This window comes from Eubalaena glacialis, chromosome 19 (genome assembly GCF_028564815.1).
Source record: "Eubalaena glacialis isolate mEubGla1 chromosome 19, mEubGla1.1.hap2.+ XY, whole genome shotgun sequence".
Taxonomy (NCBI): Eukaryota; Metazoa; Chordata; class Mammalia; order Artiodactyla; family Balaenidae; genus Eubalaena; species Eubalaena glacialis.
Genome location: NC_083734.1, coordinates 6,048,055 through 6,069,373, shown reverse-complemented (window position 1 = coordinate 6,069,373; position 21,319 = coordinate 6,048,055). Strand labels below are relative to the sequence as shown.

Genomic DNA, 21,319 nt, shown 5'->3' with positions numbered 1-21,319 from the left:
AGAAGAGAAAAAAGCTGAGAGGCCTACAGGGCCTGGTCATCCATGGTAAGGATGCTGTGATTTCCTGAGTCCATAGAAAATCATTGAAAGGGCAGTGACGAATGCATTTTGTGTATTTTAAAAGATCCCTCTGCCTACTGTGTGGGAAATTGTTGGGAGCAACCAGAAATGAAAGTTGAGATCAAGCGTATTTGTCAGGATAGGCTTAGTTGCCTTACAGTAACAAACAACCCCGAATCTCAGTGGCTTAAAAAATAAAAATGCTTTTCTCACTCAGGCTACACATCTTTCAAGGATTGCCTGGGGATTCTGTTGCACATCATTCTCACTCAGGGATGCAGACCGAGAGAGTTTCCACCAGGGAGGGTGGTTACTTGCCATGGCGGGGAGAAGGAAGCAGGGCAGATCACTCACCCGCTTTTCACACGGCAGAGGGTACTATGTCATTTCTGCTAACATTTAACAGCCCAAAGGACATGCCTGAGTCCAAGGGTCTGAGAGGTACAATCCCACCGTTTGCCAGGGTGAGGTAGAACCAGAGAGTTGTAAACATCTTACAGACCACCACACCAATTCAGATGCAACAGTATTCTAGGTAACAGGTGACGGAGGAGCAGTTAAGCTTTTTTCTTTTAATTTTTATTGGAGTATAGTTGATTTACAGCATTGTGTTAGTTTCAGGTGTACAACAAAGTGATTCAGTTATACATATACATATATTCATTCTTTTTCAGATTCTTATATAGGTTATCATAGAATATTGAGTAGAGTTCCCTGTGCTATACAGTAGGTCCTTGTTGGTTATCTATTTTATATATAGTAGTGTGTGTATGTTCATCCCAAGCTCCTGATTTATCCCAACCCTCCACATTTCCCCTTTGGTAACCATAAGTTTGTTTTTGATATCTGTAAGTCTGTTCTGTTTTGTAAATAAGTTCATTTGTATCATTTTTAAATTAGAGTCCACATATCAGTGATATCATATGATATTTGTCTTTCTCTGTCTGACTTACTTCACTTAGTATGATAAACTCTAGGTCCATCCATGTTGCTGCAAATGGCATTATTTCGTTCTTTTTTTATGGTTGAGTAATATTCCATTGTATATATGCACCACATCTTCTTTATCCATTCATCTGTCAATGGACATTTATAATTAGAATTATTAAAATTTATCAGTTAGTTGGAAGTGGGTGTTGAGGGAGGTGGAAACGTCAGGGGTCAGTCCAATCCCCTGTGATGGAAAGGGCAACTGGGTAGATGGTGGTGACATATCCCATGTTATGGGACATAGAAGATCTAGATGGGAGTGGGGGGAAACATCCAGAGGTGCCTTTGGCATCTAGATGGTACCCAAAGCCAATGGAACAGACGAGATCCACAGAGTAGGGGAGCAGTTCATCCTACTTTAAGGCAATTCATCCTACTTTGGGATTTTATGTTTTAGCACTAGAAGTCCCATGTCATGGAAACCTCCTCAGGCCTGGACAAACTGTGACAGTCGGTCACCCTATGAGAGAGAGTGTGTGAATAAAAGGAACATTAAGATTCTTGAGGAGGACAGTGTGAGCTGGACAGATGGAGGAAGAAGGGCTGTCAAATGATCCTGAGAAAATTAGCCATGAAGACAGAAGCCAAGTCAGGGGAGTGTGAGTCCAGAAACCAAGGGAAGGGAGTGTTTCAGGAAGGAGCAAGTGAGTGGTCAACGGTGGTAGATGTGCCAGGAAGTCTAGTGGGACACAGTTGGAAAGCGCCCACTGCTGCAAGATTGGAAAAGAGCTGATGTTGGGGTCTGTGGTGGTCATGCCTCCAAGCAGAGAGCCTACAAGAGGGGAGGTCTGACACATCAGCAAGTGGTCTGGGCTTGTCCCTACCATGCTGACCAGATGGACCGGATAACAGCTTCTCACACAGCCGACAAGAAATGGGGCTGATCAAGTTTCTTGACCTATGGTTCCCTCCACACCTCCTCTGGCTCCTGAACTGCAGAATTCAAAAAGAATCCATTGAACCCACAAGAGGAATTAAAAAAAAAAAAATCCTCCCTAATTATACAGCTTTAAGATACAGATGAAACTCATTCAAAGACAGAAAGAAAAGAGCCAATTTGGAGTCGCTGAAGGATTCCTTAACATAAAGATGAACTATAAAAATCATAAAGAAAAATTTAAAAAATTTTAATAAACATCTGATTTTTTCTCAGTAACTTTCAAGAAAATTCTGATAATGTAAAAAAAGGTGAAGAATAAAGATGCTAGAATTTCAACAAGTTTAAAATTTTATTATAAGCTCTATTAATTGGTATAGGCTAGCTACTAAAACATGCAAGAAAAAAAAAAAGCCTCCAAAATTTGAGTGATTTAACCTGATAGAATTTTGTTGTTTGATCATGAAACTGTATAATGCAGTTATTTGTCAGATGGCCTTCCACACAGTGACTCAAGGACCCAGGCCTTTTCCATCTAGTGGCTATCAGAATAGGAGTTTTTCATTCTCCCCCCCAAATAATTGAAATACAATACCAATAAAATCTGACATCATTTTGGGAACTTGACAAGGTAATTCTGATGTTCATTTCAAAGAAATACAATTTTGAAAATATTTGAAAAATAACGTTAATGACTGGGGACTTTACCTCCAGAAATCAAAATCAAGCTGCAATGGTTTTTTTTCACTTTTATTTTTTTCACTTTTTATTTACATTAATTTGCAAAGATAGTACAGTGAGGTCCTGTGGACCTTATACCCAATTTTTCCCAATGCTAAAACCAGGAATTTGACATTGTACAATGTGAGTGTATGTAGTTCTGTGTCATCTTATCACATGTGTAGATTTGTGTAACCACCACAAAACAATCAAGACACAGAACTTTTTCATCATCACAAAGATCTTCCTTGTGCTCCCCTCACCTTCCTACCCTCTGCCCCATATCTAATTCCTGGCAACCACTAATCTGTTTCCATCTGTATAATTTTGTCATTTTGAGAATGTTATAGAAGTTGAATCATACATTGTGTGACCTTTTGAGATTGGCTTTTTTCACTCTGCATAGTGCCCTTGAAATCCATCCAAGTTGTTGCCTGTTACACGAGTTCATTGTTTTTATTGCTGAGTAGTATTCCATGGTATGGGTGTGTCAGAGTTTGTTTAACCATTTACCTATGGAAGGAAATTTGGTTGTTTCCAGTTTTGGGTAGTTACAAATATTGTTATAGTCCTATGTGTCCCTGAGGCTGTGTTCTTTTTTTAAAAGTCTCTTTTCTCTCTATTGTTCAGACTGGATAATTTCTGTTATTCTATCTTCAAAGTCTCCGATTCTTTCTTCTTTTAATTCTGATGTCCAGCTCATCTTAGTTTGGTTATTGTACATTTTAGTTTAAAATTTCCATTGGATTCTCCTTTATATCTGACATTTCTTCGCTGAAGTATTCTATTGTTTATTGGAACTTTCTGTGTTCTTAGTATGATGAGTGATGTTTTAATTGAAACCAGGACATTTTGGGTATCATGCTGGAATACTGGATCTTATTTAAATTCTTCTCTGATACCACTGTGGTGAGTGATGGGGGCGGCACCTCACTTCTGCCAGATGGGTGAGCTTGGAAGGTCTGGCTTCTCCACTCAGCCTCCATTGACACCTGGGGGGCATGGGAGGGACTCCTGGTTACTGCTGGGTGGGGATGGGAGGTAAGGTTCTTATTAGACCTTCCCTGACACTATCCCAGCAAAAAGGGGTAGAGCACCTCATTACTGCTCCCCATATGTCCTCCACTGACGTCTCATCGTGGTTTTGATTTGCATTTGTTTGGTTTTTTTTTTTTTTTTTTTGGTCTGCACTTGTTGGTGTTTCTTGGTTACTGTTTTTTTTCACTTCCAAGTCTGGGATATATAAGAAAAAAAGAAAAACCCAGAGGACTCAGTACCATGTCTTTCCTTGGATCTTGAGGTCCCTAGCCAGTCTACCTTCTCTCCACCTTTGAGAGTCTTCTTATGATTCTCTTGTATAAAGTCTCCAGGACTTATAGTTGTACTTAGGAGGAATGGGAGAATGTATGTCTACTCCATCTTCCTGGAAGTGGATGTCCAGGCTTTAATAATTTACAAATGAAAAATGTGAAAGTGTTAAATGTTGCAGCAGAAATGGACAGAACAGTCAAATAGAGAAAAACCGCTTTCAGAAATCAGTAAGAATTCTTCAACAAATGTTGAAGAATTACCTAGCTAACCGAAAAAAGCAGAATTAGATCTCTGCACATATAATACTCCAAAATGAATTCCAGATAGATTAATTGTACAATTAATTAATTAATTGTAAAAGCAAAACCATATATAGGAGAGAATATAAGCACATTATATAATCAGGATAGGAATAAATTCGTAACATTTACACACAAATGATGGCTATCTTTAAAATATAAATAATTCTTATAAATCATTAAGAGAAATATGAGTACTATAAGTAAATAATTGGAGAAAGGCCCAAAGAGATTATTTGCATAAAGGATATAAATAGCTAACCAATATGAAAAAATGCTTCCCTTCTCAAGCAATGGGGAAATAAAAATTAAACAAATTAATTATTCTGGGTTTTGGTTTGAATTGGTTCCTTTTTGGCCTATTAAGTAAACTTTTTTTAAAAAAATTATTTTTTAATTGATTTTCTTATTGGTAACTTTCCCTGAATCAAAGGAGGACTTGGAATTAAAGCAAACTTCAAATCCCTAAATACATTTCAAAACTACTTTTTAAATTGAAGTATAGTTGATCCCCAATGTTGTGTTAGTTTCGGGTGTACAGCCTAGTGATTCAGTATTTTTGCAGATTATACTCCATTATAGGCTGTTATAAGATAATGGGTATAATTCCCTGTGCGATACAGTATTTCCTTGTTACTTATCTATTTTATAATAGAAATAAAAGCAGAAATAAACAAATGGGACCTAATTAAACTTAAAAGGTTTTGCACAGCAAAAGGAAACCATCAACAAAGTGAAAAGACAACCTACTGATTGGGAGAAAATATTTGCCAGTGACATGACCAACAAGGGGTTAATACCCAAAATATACAAACAGCTCATACAACTTAATATCAAAAAACAACCCAATCAAAAAATGGGCAGCAGACCTGAATAGACACTTTTCCAAAGAAGACATACAGGTGGCCAAGAGGCATATGAAAAGATGCTCAACATCACTAATTATTAGAGAAATGCAAATCAAAACAACCATGAGGTATCACCTCACACTGGTCAGAATGGCCATCGTCAAAAAGTCTACAAATAACAGACGTTAGAGAGGATGTGGAGAAAAGGGAGACCTCGTAATTAGCCCTTTAAATAAAATGAAAGTGACAAAACTTTAGAGGAGTGCTCTGAGCTGGGTACCAACTTATAAACACAATCATGGCAGGAACCACCTTAATACACTTTTTGGCAGAAATATTGCCAATAAGTATCAAATGTAATAAAGATCATCATTCCTTTTGACCAAATGATTCCACTTTGGGGAACTGACCCTAAGGGAAAGGAGATTAACATAAAGATTAATGGACAAGGTTGCTTATAATGTAAGTATTAATAATGGTAAAAAGTAGCAAATAACTAAAGATTTCAACGATGAAGAATTGGTTAAAGAAATATTGGCATATTCATAGAATAGAATACCACAGGGCTATTATAAACCATGTTATATGAGAGTATTTAATGCCATGGGAAAATGCTCATAATTCATCATGAAATAAAAAACAAAAAGCCAATTACAAAGCAGTTTAGACGGTAATGCTATTTTAATAGGTTAAAAATGTTCAGAGAAATGGCTTATTGAGAAAACATTTATTAAAATATCAGCACTTGAAAATTAGGTACTGCAACTATGACTAAGTTTTATTCACCAGCTCTCTCTATATTTTTCTATTTTCAAAATGTATTTTTTAAAAGCATATTTTCGTATTTAAAATAAAACAATCAATATATGTTAGGGATCTCTAGTTCTTAGAGATGCTTAGTGATGTCATCTGAGACACAGGCCCTTCTTAGCTTTTCATTCTGCCTTCCTTAGCTTTTTGGTTTTTATTTTTATGTTTGTTGCTTCATTGCTACAAGATGGCTATTGCACCTCTGGGCATCACATCAACACTCCCGGTAGAAAGAAAGAGGAAGAGAGCCCACCTTCTGCGTCTATACGGCCTTCTCATCAGGACTGTTTCCCAGAAAACCCCTCAACAGACTTGGTTAATCTCACATGGCCAACAAAGGATGCTGAGGAATAAGTATTCAATTTTTCAGACTGCAGAGTAGATGATGGCAAGAAAGAAGGGGCTGGGAATGGATGCCAAGTGAGCCAACTGCAGTTTTCACATAGTATTTTTGTGTAGAAAATTAAAAGCACATTTTGCAGAGTGCACTGATCGAACGCAGTGACAACCAGAAATGCAAGAACTGTGTCTTGCAGGCACTGGAAAGAGCATTTGTGACATCGGATCATTAAAAGGAGTGAGGGGATGTACTTACAAATTATCCAGGCTCTGATCCCTCCGTGGCGGGGGTGCGACACTGTATACTGCATGTCTTTTTACTAAGAAAAGATGAGAAGGTTGAAGTCAAGCACATACGTCTCCACCATAAACTCTTCCACGGGCACTTTGTTGTAAGCGACAGGGAAGAGCGCTTTCAAGCTGTGTTTGGTTACATGAAACCTGAGTCAGCTATCCAGTGACTGCAAAAAAAAAAAAAAGAAATCACCAAAAAGCAGGATTGGTCGTACAGTTGAAGGCAGCAGCAAGCTGTTGGACAAAGAGGAAAGTCAGGGGTTCAGGAGATCTGAGGGATCCATCACGCTCTGCTGCTAAACAGCTGTGGGCCCTTGGACACATCATTTACTCTGACCAACTTCAGCCTCCTAATCTGTAAGATCAGGGGGTGAATGGAAAAGACCCTTTAAGTACTTTGAGCACGAGATGACTAGATCCTATTCTAATTGCTATCTTCTGAAAATGAATAACTGCAAAGGTAATGAATCTCTCAGAACCTCTCACTGTGAGCAGACAGGAGGGAACACAGAGAGGTCTGGAGAAACAGAGATGTGAGGAGTCATTGGCTCTGGGTCAGCTGCTATCATTCATGGTACATGGTATAATCCACAGGGGAAACAGAGCAGATATAAAGCCTCAGAACCCAATAAAACTCTATGGACATTATTTTTGTACCATCGGAGAAATGGCTTAGCAATGCAATGTATGGAGCCTGCACTCCAACTCAAGACTTGGAGTCCTTGCGGATTTCATTTCACAACCTAGAAAAAAACACACCTCAAGAGTAAAGCAAATCACGATGATCAGGAAGTGGTCACTGGTAGTTACTAAAATCTTTCAGTCCAGAAATCAGAAGCTGTACAAGGAACCCTGTATTGTTACCATGGGAACGTATCAACCTTCAGTTTTGGATGAAGGTGCTGGCCGTCAGCATAGGCTGTGATGGAGTTGGAATTCTTCCTCCACCACTTAGAGCTGTGTGACATTCAGAAGATTACTTAACCTCTCTGTGCCTCCAGTTCTCACCTGTAAAATGGGGGCCAATAATGGCATCCACTCCTTAGAAATGGGTGAAATTTAAAAATTTTAGTCTAATGCCTGGTCTCTAGATAGTGATTGTCAGGTAAATTTTAATTCTTCAAATAAATCAATGAATTTGCAACTAAGCTTATAAGCTGTTATGTACTTAGTAACTTGTGGTAAGTTTTTCAATTGGGGGGATAGAGTTTTTTCTCTATGCAGAAATGTACAGAAATGGCAGAAGTAGGAAGTTTACCATAAAGCTTGGGGAAGCTTTTAATAAAATTCATTCCAGAGCACATGTGCAGTTTTGCAAACAGTAGTTGCCTAAGGTCCTGAGCTGCTCCCTAAGGCAGTGACCTCTACTTCTGGGAGGAAGGAACAGAATAAGAGAGATACAAAGTTTGGACAAAGCAGGAATAGAAATGTATCTTTGGATTTGGCTCGGACTGTATCTTTTGGCAAACACTGACAATTTAACTGGAAACAAAACTGGAAAGGTTTCCAACTATTGTCTGTTCCTATTTCCCGTGTTGGAAACCTCTCCTGGGTCCTTAACAGGTGGTCTACTTCAGTCCCCAAATAAGAGGTGTTAAAATAGACTTTCAAATCAGTGGGGAAAGGCTGGGTTGTTCATTAAATGGTATTGAGACAGCTGGCTAACCATTTGGTAAAACAAAGTTAGAACCCTATCTCAAACAAAAATAAATCCCAACTGGGTTAAGTATTTAAAGAAATAGAGACATGAAAATATCAGAAGAAAATGCAGGTGAATAACAACGGAATGATATTATGGGAAAAGGCCTTATGACTATAATACTTAGCAGAAATTATCATGGGAAACATGATTGTTGACTGAATAAAAAAATTGAAATGTCCCTTTCTAAAATTTATCAGCAAAATAAGGAGAACAGTAACTGAAGAAAAATAACTTCAGGATATCAGGTTAAGAGGTTATGAGCCTCAATACAGAATAAACTTTTATAAATGAATTAAAAAAGAGATGACCTGTCCCCTTCTCCTCCCCCTATCCTAATGTGATCATGGCCATAAAAAGAAGAAAGACATATGGCTAATAGACATGAAGAAAATTCAGCCACACGTGTCATCAGCCACTTTTCTTCTATCAAGTTGTCAGAGCTGAAGGACAGCAGCTCTCCGTGTCAGGGAAAGCGTTGCCGGGTGATATGCAGATGTATGCATGGACGCTGGCAGTGTAAATACACAAAAACTTTTTGGAGACCTAATGGGCCATTTAGATCATTTTTTTAGAGAAAAGTCTTTGGCAACTTTTCATATTTATCCTTAGAAAATGATCAGGGACATGCCTGGAAATATAGATCAAGGATGGTCATTGCAGCAGAGTTGGGAATCTCAATATAGAAAGTTAAGGAGACATCTGTCATCTGAGGCTGGTTAAGAATGAAGATTTAGTTTCCACAATGGAATACTATGAAACTGTTTTTTTTTTTTAAGTGATGATACAGGATGACATCACAATTTTAAAAACTATAAAACAGGAGTATAGTATAAGTCATATTTGTATCAAAATTCTATATCTTGCTATGTTTAGCACATTAACACACATACGTGGAAGAATATTGATGAATGGCTTAAAATGACTGTCCTCCCAGACTTGTACTCCTCAATTCTGTCACAATCACGAAAAACAAAGAATGACAGAGAAACTGTCACAGACCAGGGGGTGCCTGGGAGACATGACAGCTACGTACAGTGTGGTGCCCTGGACCGGATCCTGGAACAGAAAGAGGACATCAATGGAAAACTGATGAAATTCAAATAAAGTTTGGAATTTATTTAAGCGTAATATACCAACATCAGTTTCTTGATTTTGACAAAAGTACCACAGTCATATAAGGTGTGAACAATGGGGAAACTGGGTGAGGAGCATGTGGGAACTCTCTATACTATCTTGGCAGTTTTTATGAAAATCCAAAATTTTTCCAAAGTAAAAAGTTTATTGAAAACATTTTCAAAAAGGATATATACCTAAGGAGTTGGATTGGGGTGAGAGACCTAAAGAATTTCAGATTCTATGTGTATAAATTTTTACAGTGACTATGCATATTATATAATGAAGGATAAACAGATTTAACAATAAAATGATATTATAGAAGTATATTTGTGAACGTGGAATAATAAGAAAAAAACCAAATTATAATACAGCATAATCCTATTGAAATGGTTTTTAAGTTGGTGGTTTGTTTTTGCCTACTTTTATTTTCTAATTTTAAAAATATGTATTACTTATAGGATACAGAATAATTAAGGTTTAAAACATCCCTGAAGGCGATCATGGGGCAGGTGCAATTCTGAAATCTCTGGTCTCATGAGTTGGAATCGGGTTTCCTGATCATGTGCCTGGTCCTTGGAACTTTGGGGCCACAGAAAGTTTGTCTCTTTCTTCTGGTGATAGATTTAAATAAATATTCCTTTAATTATGATCCAACACATCTTGTCTTTGCTTAACACAGTCCATTCAAGACAGAAGGGTAAAGATGAGAGTCTCGATACAAGTAAAAAGAAAGAGAGAGAGAGCAGGAAACATTATTTCCTGCTGGGTTGGTTATTTACATGATTTTCAGAGAAAATGACAGCTGGCTGAATGAGAGAAAAAAAAAAAACAAGATCACTAAACTTAAACACTGTTATTAGAAAACTGAAGACAAAATGTAAATAACCATTTTGCCTGTTTCATGTTTATCACATAATCACAGCACTGCCATATTTGGAATAAATAGCCTAACATTTGAATGCAAATGTGACTGATACTTATTATAATATTTTGGACATGGAATCACATACTGCAATCTTTTCATATGCTTGCCTTACCCAGAAATGAATTTGCTGGATGGTTTCCAAGCTGTAATTTGGACTTATAAGACTAAATGCCACATGACAGTTGAGTCCCCAGTAGCTTTTAAGCTCATGGAAATTAAGCAACAGCAGATGAAAGTGTGTTCAGAAGCCCAGAGACCCATCTGCCCGGATCCCTACCCCCATGGGCCTCCCACTCACATGGGCCGTATTTCAAAATTCATTTCTGCGTGTCTCAGAGACTTTGTGGTTTTCAAGGGCCTTCTCATGAACACAATGGCTCATGCCTGCTCGGGGTTACAGACAAGCCAACTGGTAATTATACAAGAGTGCAAAAAGTACTGTAATTGGTGAAAATATAAGATTTCACAGGAAATCAAAAGTGAGACACCTTGGAATCTAGACACCTGGACACACAAAGGGCTTGCCAATGTAAGGGGTGCATCTAACGTGAGGCTTGAAGGATGAGTAGCCATTTCTCAGGTGAACGGGGAGATAGGTATTCCAAGCAGAGGTGACAGCGTCTGCAGAAGCCACTCAGAAGATGGGAGAGGGCCCAGGAGCGGGGGTGGGGGGGCCTGACGGGGTGGAGTAGAGAGTGCCAGAGGGAGGGGTGAGAGCTGGGGCCAGAGGGAAGGCAGTGGTCCCATCTGAGAGACCTTGAAAGCCATATTAAGCAGGTTGGATTTTATCCCAAGGGTGTTTGGGGCTGAGCTATGTCCCTGCACCACTTCCCCAAATTCATGTGTTGAATCCCTAATCTCCAGGACCTCAAAATGTGACTGTATTTGGAGAAAGAGTACGTAAAGAGGTAATTAAATTAAACTGGAGTTATTAGGATGAGTCCTAACCAATGTGACTGGTATCCTCATAAGAGGAGATTTGGACACACAGCGGGAAGACCGTGTGAAGACACAGGATGAAGACAGCAATCTACCAGCCAAGGAGCAAGAAAGGTCTCAGAAGAAAGCAACTCTGCTGATACCTTGATCTTGGACTTTCAGCCTCAAGAACTGTGAGAAGATCCGCCAGGCTGTGGTATTTTGTTATGGCCGCCCAAGCAAACTCATATCAATGCTAAGGGCAATAAAGTCTTCTAAGCAAGGAGGAGGAGGATGGTTAGATTTATCTTTTGAAAAGTCACTCTGGCCGGTGGACAGAAGGGGTAAATCCCTGCAGTGATCTGTGCAGGCTGAGCTTAGCACACCACAAGGGGCACCTTCTAAATAGATAACAACACGAATCGCGTGTCCACAACTTGTATAACACACACTTCACAACTGCACACCCATACGTGGCCGTGATACCAGGAGATAGGTAAAGGAATGGAAAGAAGTGAACAGATTTGAGACAGATTCAGAGACTAGACTCAGTGGTTTTTGAAGATTGGTTGGATGCCACCAGTGAGAGAGAGGAAGAAAAAAAGGATAGAGGTGTTTTCAGTCTTGGGCAGCTGTGTGTATGGGTGCACCTGCCAACCACATAAGAAATTGAGAAGGAAGAGCTGCATTGGAGAGGATGATTGAGTTAGTTTTGGCTTCAAGTTTGATGAACCAAAGGAAGGTAGTCCAAGTGGAGCTCTTCAATAGGGAATTGGATGCATGAAGATATGAACTTCCACACACATCATGATTGGAAGCCCGCTATTTTAAACCATGGAGGTTGGTAAGAACAGAAGGAATCATATGTAAAATAAGAAAACAGTATGAGAGAAAGAAAAATAAGCATGACTTTTATATCCAGACTCCTAAGTCAGAGGCTCATTATGGGAATGAGGTGGCAAAACAAGAAAAGTGGTGTCCCCTGTTTCCTTCTCTTCTACCCACCCCCTTGTTCCAGGCATGGTCAGTCAGCTCCTCACATCCATCTTCTTGAGGCTTGGGTTGCCCTGGATCCAGAGAGCGTGCTTGAGTGGATTTCCTTACTCACTCAGCAAATGTTAGGCGCCTACAGTGTGTCATATACATGCTAAGCTTCTGTTGATCAATAAAAAACATCATATGGCTCCCCATTCTCAGAACAATCCAGATCCTTGGTCTGTTGCAGGCACCCCTAGAATTGTAATTCTACTGACAGCATGAAAGAACAAGGCTGTCTTTGTTGAATGCATGGCTGAATTCGCTTCAAGAATACATGTAGATCTGGAAAAGATGAAAACAAGGCCACTCACTGCCCCTCCCACTTTATTGTCACACATAATCAAGGGCCGACCATAATATCGCTGAGGGTGGTACTTTGCACTTGGCATTATCTGAGCTGAAGCTCAAATAGTGCTAGTTATCACACACTCCCCAATATCTTTTTAAAAAATTCATTAATAAGCCTGAATGCTTTTGTCTAGTTATTAGGGAAGCTGGGGTTAGTAATTAAGCTTTGCAGCAGGACAAACTAGGACAGAAGAGGCTGCTTGGCAACCACAGCTGACTGCCTGGTTTGGACATACCTGGGAGGAACTTCTTGGGGACCACCTGAAAAGTAACTGATGGACAAAGGAGAGGAGGCTTTGTTCTTGCTTGAGTTCAGAGGATTACAATTTGGGCACAGATAGAAATGCAGTCTTGTTACCAGCCCTGGGCTGGTGAGGTCCAGAAACGTTTGGGCAACATGAGATAAGTATACAAATATTCAAATCCTTCTGGGAACCTGGGATAAGATTGTCTTGCTTCTGAGAAAAGAATACTTGTAACATGAAATAATCCTTGATGTTGATGTTTGACTTAGGATGACAATTTGATCAGCTTAGTAACTCCATCAAGAGCAAAAAATTCATATGCAAGAGATTATAGGGAAGCAGGAAGCTTTAGTCTTTTGGCAAAAGGGACGGGAACCAGTCAGCCATGACCAAGAAGTCAACAATCCTTAAGCAAGTTGTAAAATCCAGTCTGGAAGCCTGGGGAAATCCATAATTAGTCACCCAATCATGTCCCTGTGAAGAGATGGTGACACCAAAGGAGGAAATGGACTTGATGAGAGAAGAGGTTTGAAGTGATTTCTCCCAACTCTGGTTAAATTTGATTCTAGAGCTTTCCAAGGGACCCTTTCGAGTCCTTTTGTTGTTTCATTCTTGTTCAATACAATTTCAATGCAAATGAGAAATTAGCTAGGGCTAGGAAGTCTTTGGTTATAGAGGTGTGAGAGGTGTAACAGAATTCTACCCAGTCAGTAGGGAGAAGAAAAATTCACAAGTTAAAATTAATTCTAGGAAACATATCTACATAGATGGATGTGCCAATACCCAGTGTTCACCTGCCTTGTTTTCTCACCATGCTTTACTGGAGATAAGCTGCCTAAAAAACAGCCAGATGACTTTACTGAGTGCACTGGGATTCTGCATCCAGTCCCTACAAATCAGTTATGGGCAGGACAAAGCTGACCATCAAAGGCCCATTCATAGCTGACAAATTCTTCTTCTGCAACTCAAGCCTGCAAGTTTGTGCTTCTCAACTGTAATGTGCTTACAGATCTTCCGGGGGGTATTGTTAAAATACAGATTCTGATTCAGAAGGTCTGAAGTGGGACCTGAATTTTTGTGTTTCCAGATGATGCTATTGGCCCATGTCACACACTAGCAAGTTGACTTTTCCTATAACATCCCATAGGTGGAGCAAAATCGCATTACCCCTCCCACCTAGAACTGCAAGGAGAAAATCAGCAGCTACAGGGCAACGATTTCCCTTGTGTTAAGCATGGATTTAATTCTAGGCTGCCTTCACATGATGGATGAACCTTACAGATCATTACCACTTTAAAGTAAAAAGACATCGATGTCGACTTTTGTCATCCCTGTTACCTATCACGATTGTGAAACACCATGTTGTGAAAGACTGAATTTACTCAGAGGTCCACGATTAGTGGCAAACTGTCCATGTTCAACATCGAATTTCAATCCTGAAATTTAAAAGCTGAAAATGCATGAGAGTCATATGACATCCCTTCATGGAAAAGAGAGCGCTTCACTAGGATTCCAGAGGCTTGAAATAAAGTCTGAGCTCTGTCATCACTTGCTGGTGACTCTGAATAATGCCGTCCACCCTTCTGAGGCTCAGATGTGACATGAATAGTTGTTGGGTGACCATGACATACGAAGCAACCCAAAATGGCTGCCTTTCTGCTAAGTAAGCATCAGGACCACATAGCTTCTCAGTGATGAGACCCTCACAAGCCTGGTTTGAGAACTCTGATGTGGCTGCAGGCAGACAACAGTGCTATGGGTTCAGCACCAACTGGGAATGGGGGCAGCTGTCCTCTCTAACCCCGATGTCACGTGCTGAGGTGATGCCAACATTCTTCTCCTCCATCACAATACTCCAGAGCTCATCCTTGTCAGGATGTACTCAGGTATGTCTCCGAGGAGTATCAGAGTACCTCCTGTCTCCTGTCATTGTTGCAGGAATTTAGGACTCACCCTGCTAGAAAGTCTGGTGTAGACAATTCTGCATAGACAATCGAAGAAAACTCAGTAACCAAATTCCCTACTTACAGCCACTTCTACTCTCTAACCTGCTTTTAGAGATTTTCTCCTCTTTTCCTCCTTCCTACTCTGCCCATATGGGCTACCGAGTCCTATGGACTGTAGGTTCCAATCAACCAACCTCAGAGCTCATTATTCTGGTTGCAAGTTGCCAATCACACCAGTTCCTCATACTCCCTGTTTTTTCTCTTGGTGTTTGTACTTCTCCATCATTTCTCCTGTGGTTTCCATGTTTGGGATGAACAGATACACACTACTATATATAAAGGAGATATACAACAAGGAACTGCTGTATAACACAGGGAACTATATTCAATATCTTGTAATAACCTATAATGGAAAAGAATCTGAAAAAGAATAGATAGATATGTGTAACTGAATCACTTTGCTATACACCTGAAAATAACACAACATTGTAAATTAACTATTTTTTAATATTTTAAAAATGTTTTAAAAAAAAGCATATTGCTCTACCCAACTGAAACTTCTTCAACTTCATGCCGGCTGTGGGATGTCCTGGTTTGTCCAGGACAGTCCTGGTTTACACCTGTTGTCCCAGGTTAGTAATTAGTTGAATCCCCTTTTACTCTCAAAAATGTCCCAGTTTAGAAGATAAACTATATAATCACGCTATGTGGAAGCAACTCCAGCAAGATGAAAAAGTCAACCATGCCAGAGAGGATGAAACATTCATAAACATGGTCGACACTAGCTATGGTGTGAGCAGAAAATTCACCGAAAGAAATACAGGTAGAAGTCTACATCACACTGATGAATATGTGCTCCTGGGCCAGACTTCATTGCTTTAGGTACAAGATGCAAAAAAATCCTTCCCCCCCAAAAAACCACAAAAAACAACTTGTACTTCACAAGCAAAACTGTGAGTTGTACTTCTTAAGAAAGAGAAAAAAATAATATAACAAGGCTTATTACCAAGCAAATAGATCATCAAAATGAACGTCCACAATTCTACCTTGGTAGAAACCACTGGGGATAAGCCTCCAGCAGTGGAAGGTGGGCAGCATGCAGGACCCTGTGGAAGGACCTGAGGCTTTGGGATAAATCAGACTAGAATTAGGATACTGACTTCTCTTCGAATGGTGTGACCTTGGGCAGATGGCTTCATGTGTCTGAACCTTTGTTTCATCACTTATGAAAGGAGAGAGTTCAATTAGCCATTGGTTTTCAAACTAGGCTCTGCAGGGCCCAAGGGTTTTGCCTTTCAGACGCATGGGGGGGGGGGAAACTTGTTTTCCCACCACTTTTACGTGTTTTATATCAAACAGTGAGCTCTCTTAAGATGTTTTAAATTTGATCTTGAGATATTAATTTGTTTGAAGAAGAAAGTTTGTTGCAAAAATAAAATGTGAACACATACGGGTTCGATGGTCTCTAAGATCTCTTCCCAACTCTGGTAGACATGGTTCTGAGGCCTCAGGTAATGTCAGCAGTTAGTGAACTGACAGATGGAAGTGGGCAGAAGATTCCTCTGATGCCTGCAGAGACTTGCTTTTAAGGGTAAACCAGATGGGCCTTAATGTGTGCACTGCTTCATTAGGGAGGCTGATGAAGACCAGGGTGTGTCTGAGGAACATGTGTTTACAGACACATGGAGGTGTGGCTGGGAGATGTCTTAGCTGGAGAGGAACATTCCTAGGCCTCTGAAAAGTGTTCCTAGAAGTATTCTCCATTACTCATAAAGATCCAGAGATTCTAAGTTGGTCCTAGACTGATTCTAGATTAGGAGAAAGTCTGGTGTCTGAAAATTATTGCCAATATCTTCAAAATTCTTAATAATTGTAATAAGGAAGGAAGGAAGGGAAGGAGGGAGGGAGGGAGGAAAGAAAGGAAGGAAGGAAAGGAGAAAGAAAGGGAGAAAGAAAAGTCTGGTATATTCTAGCACTTCAGGGCATTGGGTAGCATATATAAATTTAAAGAGTAAAACATCTTTTTTTCTGGAGTAAAAATCAGAAGTCTAAACATTTAAATAAGACACATTAATGAGGACAAAGGTGGATCAGGGAACCATGGTCTTTTTCCCACATGCTGCATATACCAGGAATCAAGAGAAAAAAAGTAGATAATGGTGAGTGTGTGACAGAAGTGGTTTCTTTCACTGACCTGGAAGAAAATGGAATCTTGAACCAGAAGAAAAATACTAACATCACTAAGGGGCTTTGTGTCCTGGCTACAAAGTCAGATCTACCTTGGCAATCAAAATTTAAACCTGGGAGACTGGTTTCCTTTTCTCTGTAAAAGCACCAGATAAGAAGTTAGGCTTAATATTGAACTTGAATGAAAATCATTTGTGCACTCTTCTTTCTGTCTTAATCAAAAAAATGGGATTCCTTACATTTTATATGCTATTAGTCTCATATCTGAAATACTTTTAAATTCTGGTTAGATTTGGAGTTTGTTTGAATCTAGTCTTGATCATTTAAGAATGATTCAGTTGGTTGCTGTTTCTTATTTCATTAGACTTCTAATCATGCCATGATGTTGTTTTTAAGAATATCCAGGGATTTCTACTGCCTAAGAGATAAAGCCCAAAGTCTTTACATTAAAGACTTTCATTATCACACACTAGCTTACTTTTTCAGTCTCGTGTCTTTATGATCTAGAAGCACCAGGTTACCCACTAATGGCCAAGCATATCGTTTGCCTTCTTCCTACTGTCCATTCAGTTACCCTCAGTACTACCTCGTTCATGATGCTTTCCAGATACCGGAGCCCCAGGCAGAACGAATCACCTTCCTCTGCTCCTAGAATCCTCTGCTCCCAGAATCCTCTGCTTCCATTGTTGGCCCAGCAGGGATCTCACTGGTCCTCAAAAGCCATGGGTGTGACTCTCTTGTTGTGTAGGCAGTGACAAGCATTAGGATAGAGACTATGCCTATTCCTCTTTATAACTCTGGCATCTAACACAGAGCCTGGCACACGGTAGATGCTCAAGAAATCTTTGTAGAAAAAAAAGTGTTTCTAACGAGTGAATTCTCAATGGCATCTAGAAATTAGGGGACTGAGCAGTTCTCTACATGGTGGATCCTTCTTTTGTCTGTTTTAAATGTATAAGCTTATTTACTAGTTGTAAAATGAAGAGCACTGTGGGTCTTTTGAAACTAAATCTTTCCAGTTTAGGATGACATGTTTTTGGTTTTGTTTTTTTTTTCTAGGTGGCTTTTTAAATATTTTATTTTTTAAAAATTTTTATTGAAGTGTAGTTGATTTACAATGTTGTGTTAGTTTCAGGTGTACAGCAAAGTGAATCAGATATATATAGATATATAGAGAGATATCTATATATCTATATCTGTAAGTATAGATATAAAAGAGCCCAAGGAACCGCTCCCACCCTTGAGTGAAGACTTCCTCCTTAATGCTTTGTCCAAGGACTTCACCGTTCCCCCAAACACTTCATCTCTTCAATTTGAAGATGCTAAACTTTCGGCTGTCATCTCTGAAGTAGTTTCCCAAACCCCAGCTCCAACCACCCACTATGCAGGTCCACCCCCTGACACTCCACAGAGTGATGACAAAGAACTTGACGATGCCCTGGATCAACTTTCTGACAGTCTCGGGCAAAGACAGCCTGACCCAGGTGGGAACAAACCCCTAGAGGATAAAGTCAAGGAAAAAGTGAAAGCTGAACACAGAGACAAACTGGGAGAAAGGGATGGCACCATCGCACCTGAATATCGACATCTCTTGGATGATGACGATGAGGGCAAATCAGCGACGCCACCTACAAAGAAACCTGAGGCATCAAAGAAACCTGCAGATGCCCAAGACCCCATTGATGCCCTCTCAGGGGGCTTTGACAGCTGTCCCTCAACTACAGAAACCTCAGAGAACACAGCAAAGGACAAAGACAAGAAAACTGCTTCCAGCTCCGAAGCACCCAAGAATGGGGATAAAGCAAAGGATTCTGCAAAGGCAAAGGAGGAAACTTCCAAGAGAAAAGCTGATGGAAAAAGTACAAGTTAAAGTTAAAGTTCACACTATTTGGTATCTGCATATAAAATCTTCAGCTGGTAGATGGTGACTTTTGAAGAACAAAAGGCTTTGACAGCAGAAAAATTTCCTGAGTGGCTTCTAGACAGTGGTATTTGTTGACATCCTAAACATTGTTTGTTATGCTTTTCCTGAAGAGAAACTGAATTTGTCTGGTTCACCTGTGTTATTCTACTGAGTATTGATAAACTTTGAATATCTATATATCTGTATCTATTTACATTTACATTTACATTCTCTTCCTTTATAGGTTATTACAAGATACTGAGTATAGTTCCCTGTGCTGTAGAGTAGGTCCTTGTTGTTTATCTATTTTATATATAGTAGTGTGTATATTTTAATCCCAAACTCCTAATTTATCCCTCCCCTCCTTCCCCTTTGGTAACCATAAGTTTGTTTTCTATGTCTGTGAGTCTATTTCTGTTTTGTAAATAAGTTCATTTGTATCATTTTTTTAGATTCCACATATGAGCAATATCATATATTTGTCTCTGTCTGACTTACTTCACTAAGTATGATGATCTCTAGGTCCATGCATGTTGCCACAGATGGCATTATTTCATTCTTTCTTATGGCTGAGTAGTATTCCATTGTATATATATCCCCCCTTCAAAATGTCCATAGAACTGCCATTCTCCCATAAAGAAAAATTAGCAAAAAGTCTGCATCAACTTTGCAAAACAAGGAAGGGCATTTTCTGCATGAAAAAAGCTCTGAGGACTTTCTGTTAAATGTAGTGCCGATCCGAGCCCACCCACAGTTTCAGACACACAGTGCAGCACGCACCCGAGCAGTAAAGGAAAAAGCACCCAGAGGTGAGCTTGAAAGCCACTGACTTGAGAGTTTGGTGGAGCGACGTGTGAATAGCGTTAAAATATTGCTGGAATAAGTGGGAAAGTTGAGGCCAGTTGACAAAGCTGACAACATCTTTGAAAGATGATTCAAATAAACTCTACATGAAAAAAAAATTATGAGACAGGGAAATGTGAACAGAGACTGGATATTTAATGATTTCAAGTAATTACTGTTAGAAACAGACTCACAGACATGGAGAACAGACTTGTGGTTGCCAAGGGGGAAGGGGGGAAGAAGAGGGATGGACGGGGAGTTTGGGGTTAGTAGATGCAAACTATTACATTTAGAATGGATAAACAACAAGATCCTACTGTATAGCACAGGGAACTATATCCAATCTCCTGGGATAAACCATAATAGAAAAGAATATTTTAAAAAGAATGTATATATATGTATAACTGAGTCACTTTGCCGTACAGCAGAAATTAGCACAACCTTGTAAATCAACTATACATCAGTTTTTAAACATACATACATACATACATACATTTATTTATTTATTTATTTATTCATGGCTGCATTGGGTCTTCGTTGCTGCGCTTGGGCCTTCTCTAGTTGCGGTGAGCGGGGGCTACTCTTCGTTGCAGTGCGCAGGCTTCTCGTTGCGGTGGCTTCTCTTGTTGTGGAGCACGGGCTCTAGGCGCGCGGGCTTCAGTAGCTGTGGCTCACGGGCTCAGTAGTTGTGACTCTTGGGCTGTAGAGTGCAGGCTCAGTAGTTGTGGCGCACGGGCTTAGTTGCTCCACGGCATGTGGGATCTTCCCGGACTAGGGCTCGAACCCGTGTCCCCTGCATTGGCAGGCAGATTCTTAACCACTGCACCACCAGGGAAGTCCCGTATACATCAATTTTAAAAAATAAAATAAATAAATAATTAATTAATTAAAAGTAATTACTGTTAGAATTTTTAGATATAGTAATGGGACATGGGACTTTGTGCTTTTTAGAAAGAGTTTATATCTTTCAGAGACATATACTGAAATAGAGTTGATCCTCATTATTTGTGATTCCATCTTTGCGAATTTGCCTCCTGCTAAAATTTTATTTGTATCCCCAAAATCGATGCTCATGGTGCTTTTACAATCATTGGAGGACATGAGAGGAGGGGTGAAAACTGAGTCATCTGACACCCCACCTGAGGCCAACAAGGCAGCAGCCGCCCTTGTGTCCCTTTTGCCATCCATTTAGTGCCACATGTTTTGCATTTGTGTGCCTTTTGCTGGTGACTTTATTGTTTAAAAGGGTCCCCAAGCATATGCTGAAGTGCTGTCTGGTGTTCCTAAGCGTGGGAAGGCTGTGATGTGCATTTCAGAAGATAAGTGTGTAAGATAAGTTTCCTTCAGGCATGAGTTACGGCTCTGTTGGTCATGAGTTCTGTGTTCATGAATCCATGATATATAGTCGCTAAGGTGTCTTTAAACAGACATACACATAAAACAAGGGTATGTATTAATCGGTTGACAAAAAGTTTGTGACCAGAGGCTCTCAGGAACCTAACCCTGTATGTTTCCAAGAGCCATGGTTGAGTATTTGCTATTTCGGTATTCACAAGACTTTAAAAAACATCACTACCACGAATAACAAGAATCAGCTGTC

General features: G+C 39.7%; 2 protein-coding genes across 2 annotated transcripts in view; both read left to right on the top strand.

Moving 5' to 3' along the window:
• MYOCD (myocardin) overlaps positions 1-21,319 on the top strand; it is a 254,043-nt gene that overhangs the window by 91,178 nt on the left and 141,546 nt on the right. The gene's annotated exons all lie outside the window — the stretch shown is intronic.
• Positions 15,492-18,843, top strand: LOC133080360 (calpastatin-like). The gene is made up of 2 exons (XM_061176267.1): positions 15,492-15,609; positions 18,182-18,843. The coding sequence occupies exons 1-2, from the start codon at positions 15,492-15,494 to the stop codon at positions 18,841-18,843; spliced, it is 780 nt and encodes a 259-aa protein (XP_061032250.1).

Coding starts and splice junctions, on each gene's coding strand:
- LOC133080360 (XM_061176267.1), top strand. CDS start 15,492: ATGTGGAAGCAACTCCAGCAAGATGAAAAAGTCAACCATGCCAGAGAG. Junction 15,610..18,181: donor ATTCACCGAAAGAAATACAG/GTAGAAGTCTAC, acceptor CTGTAAGTATAG/ATATAAAAGAGCCCAAGGAA.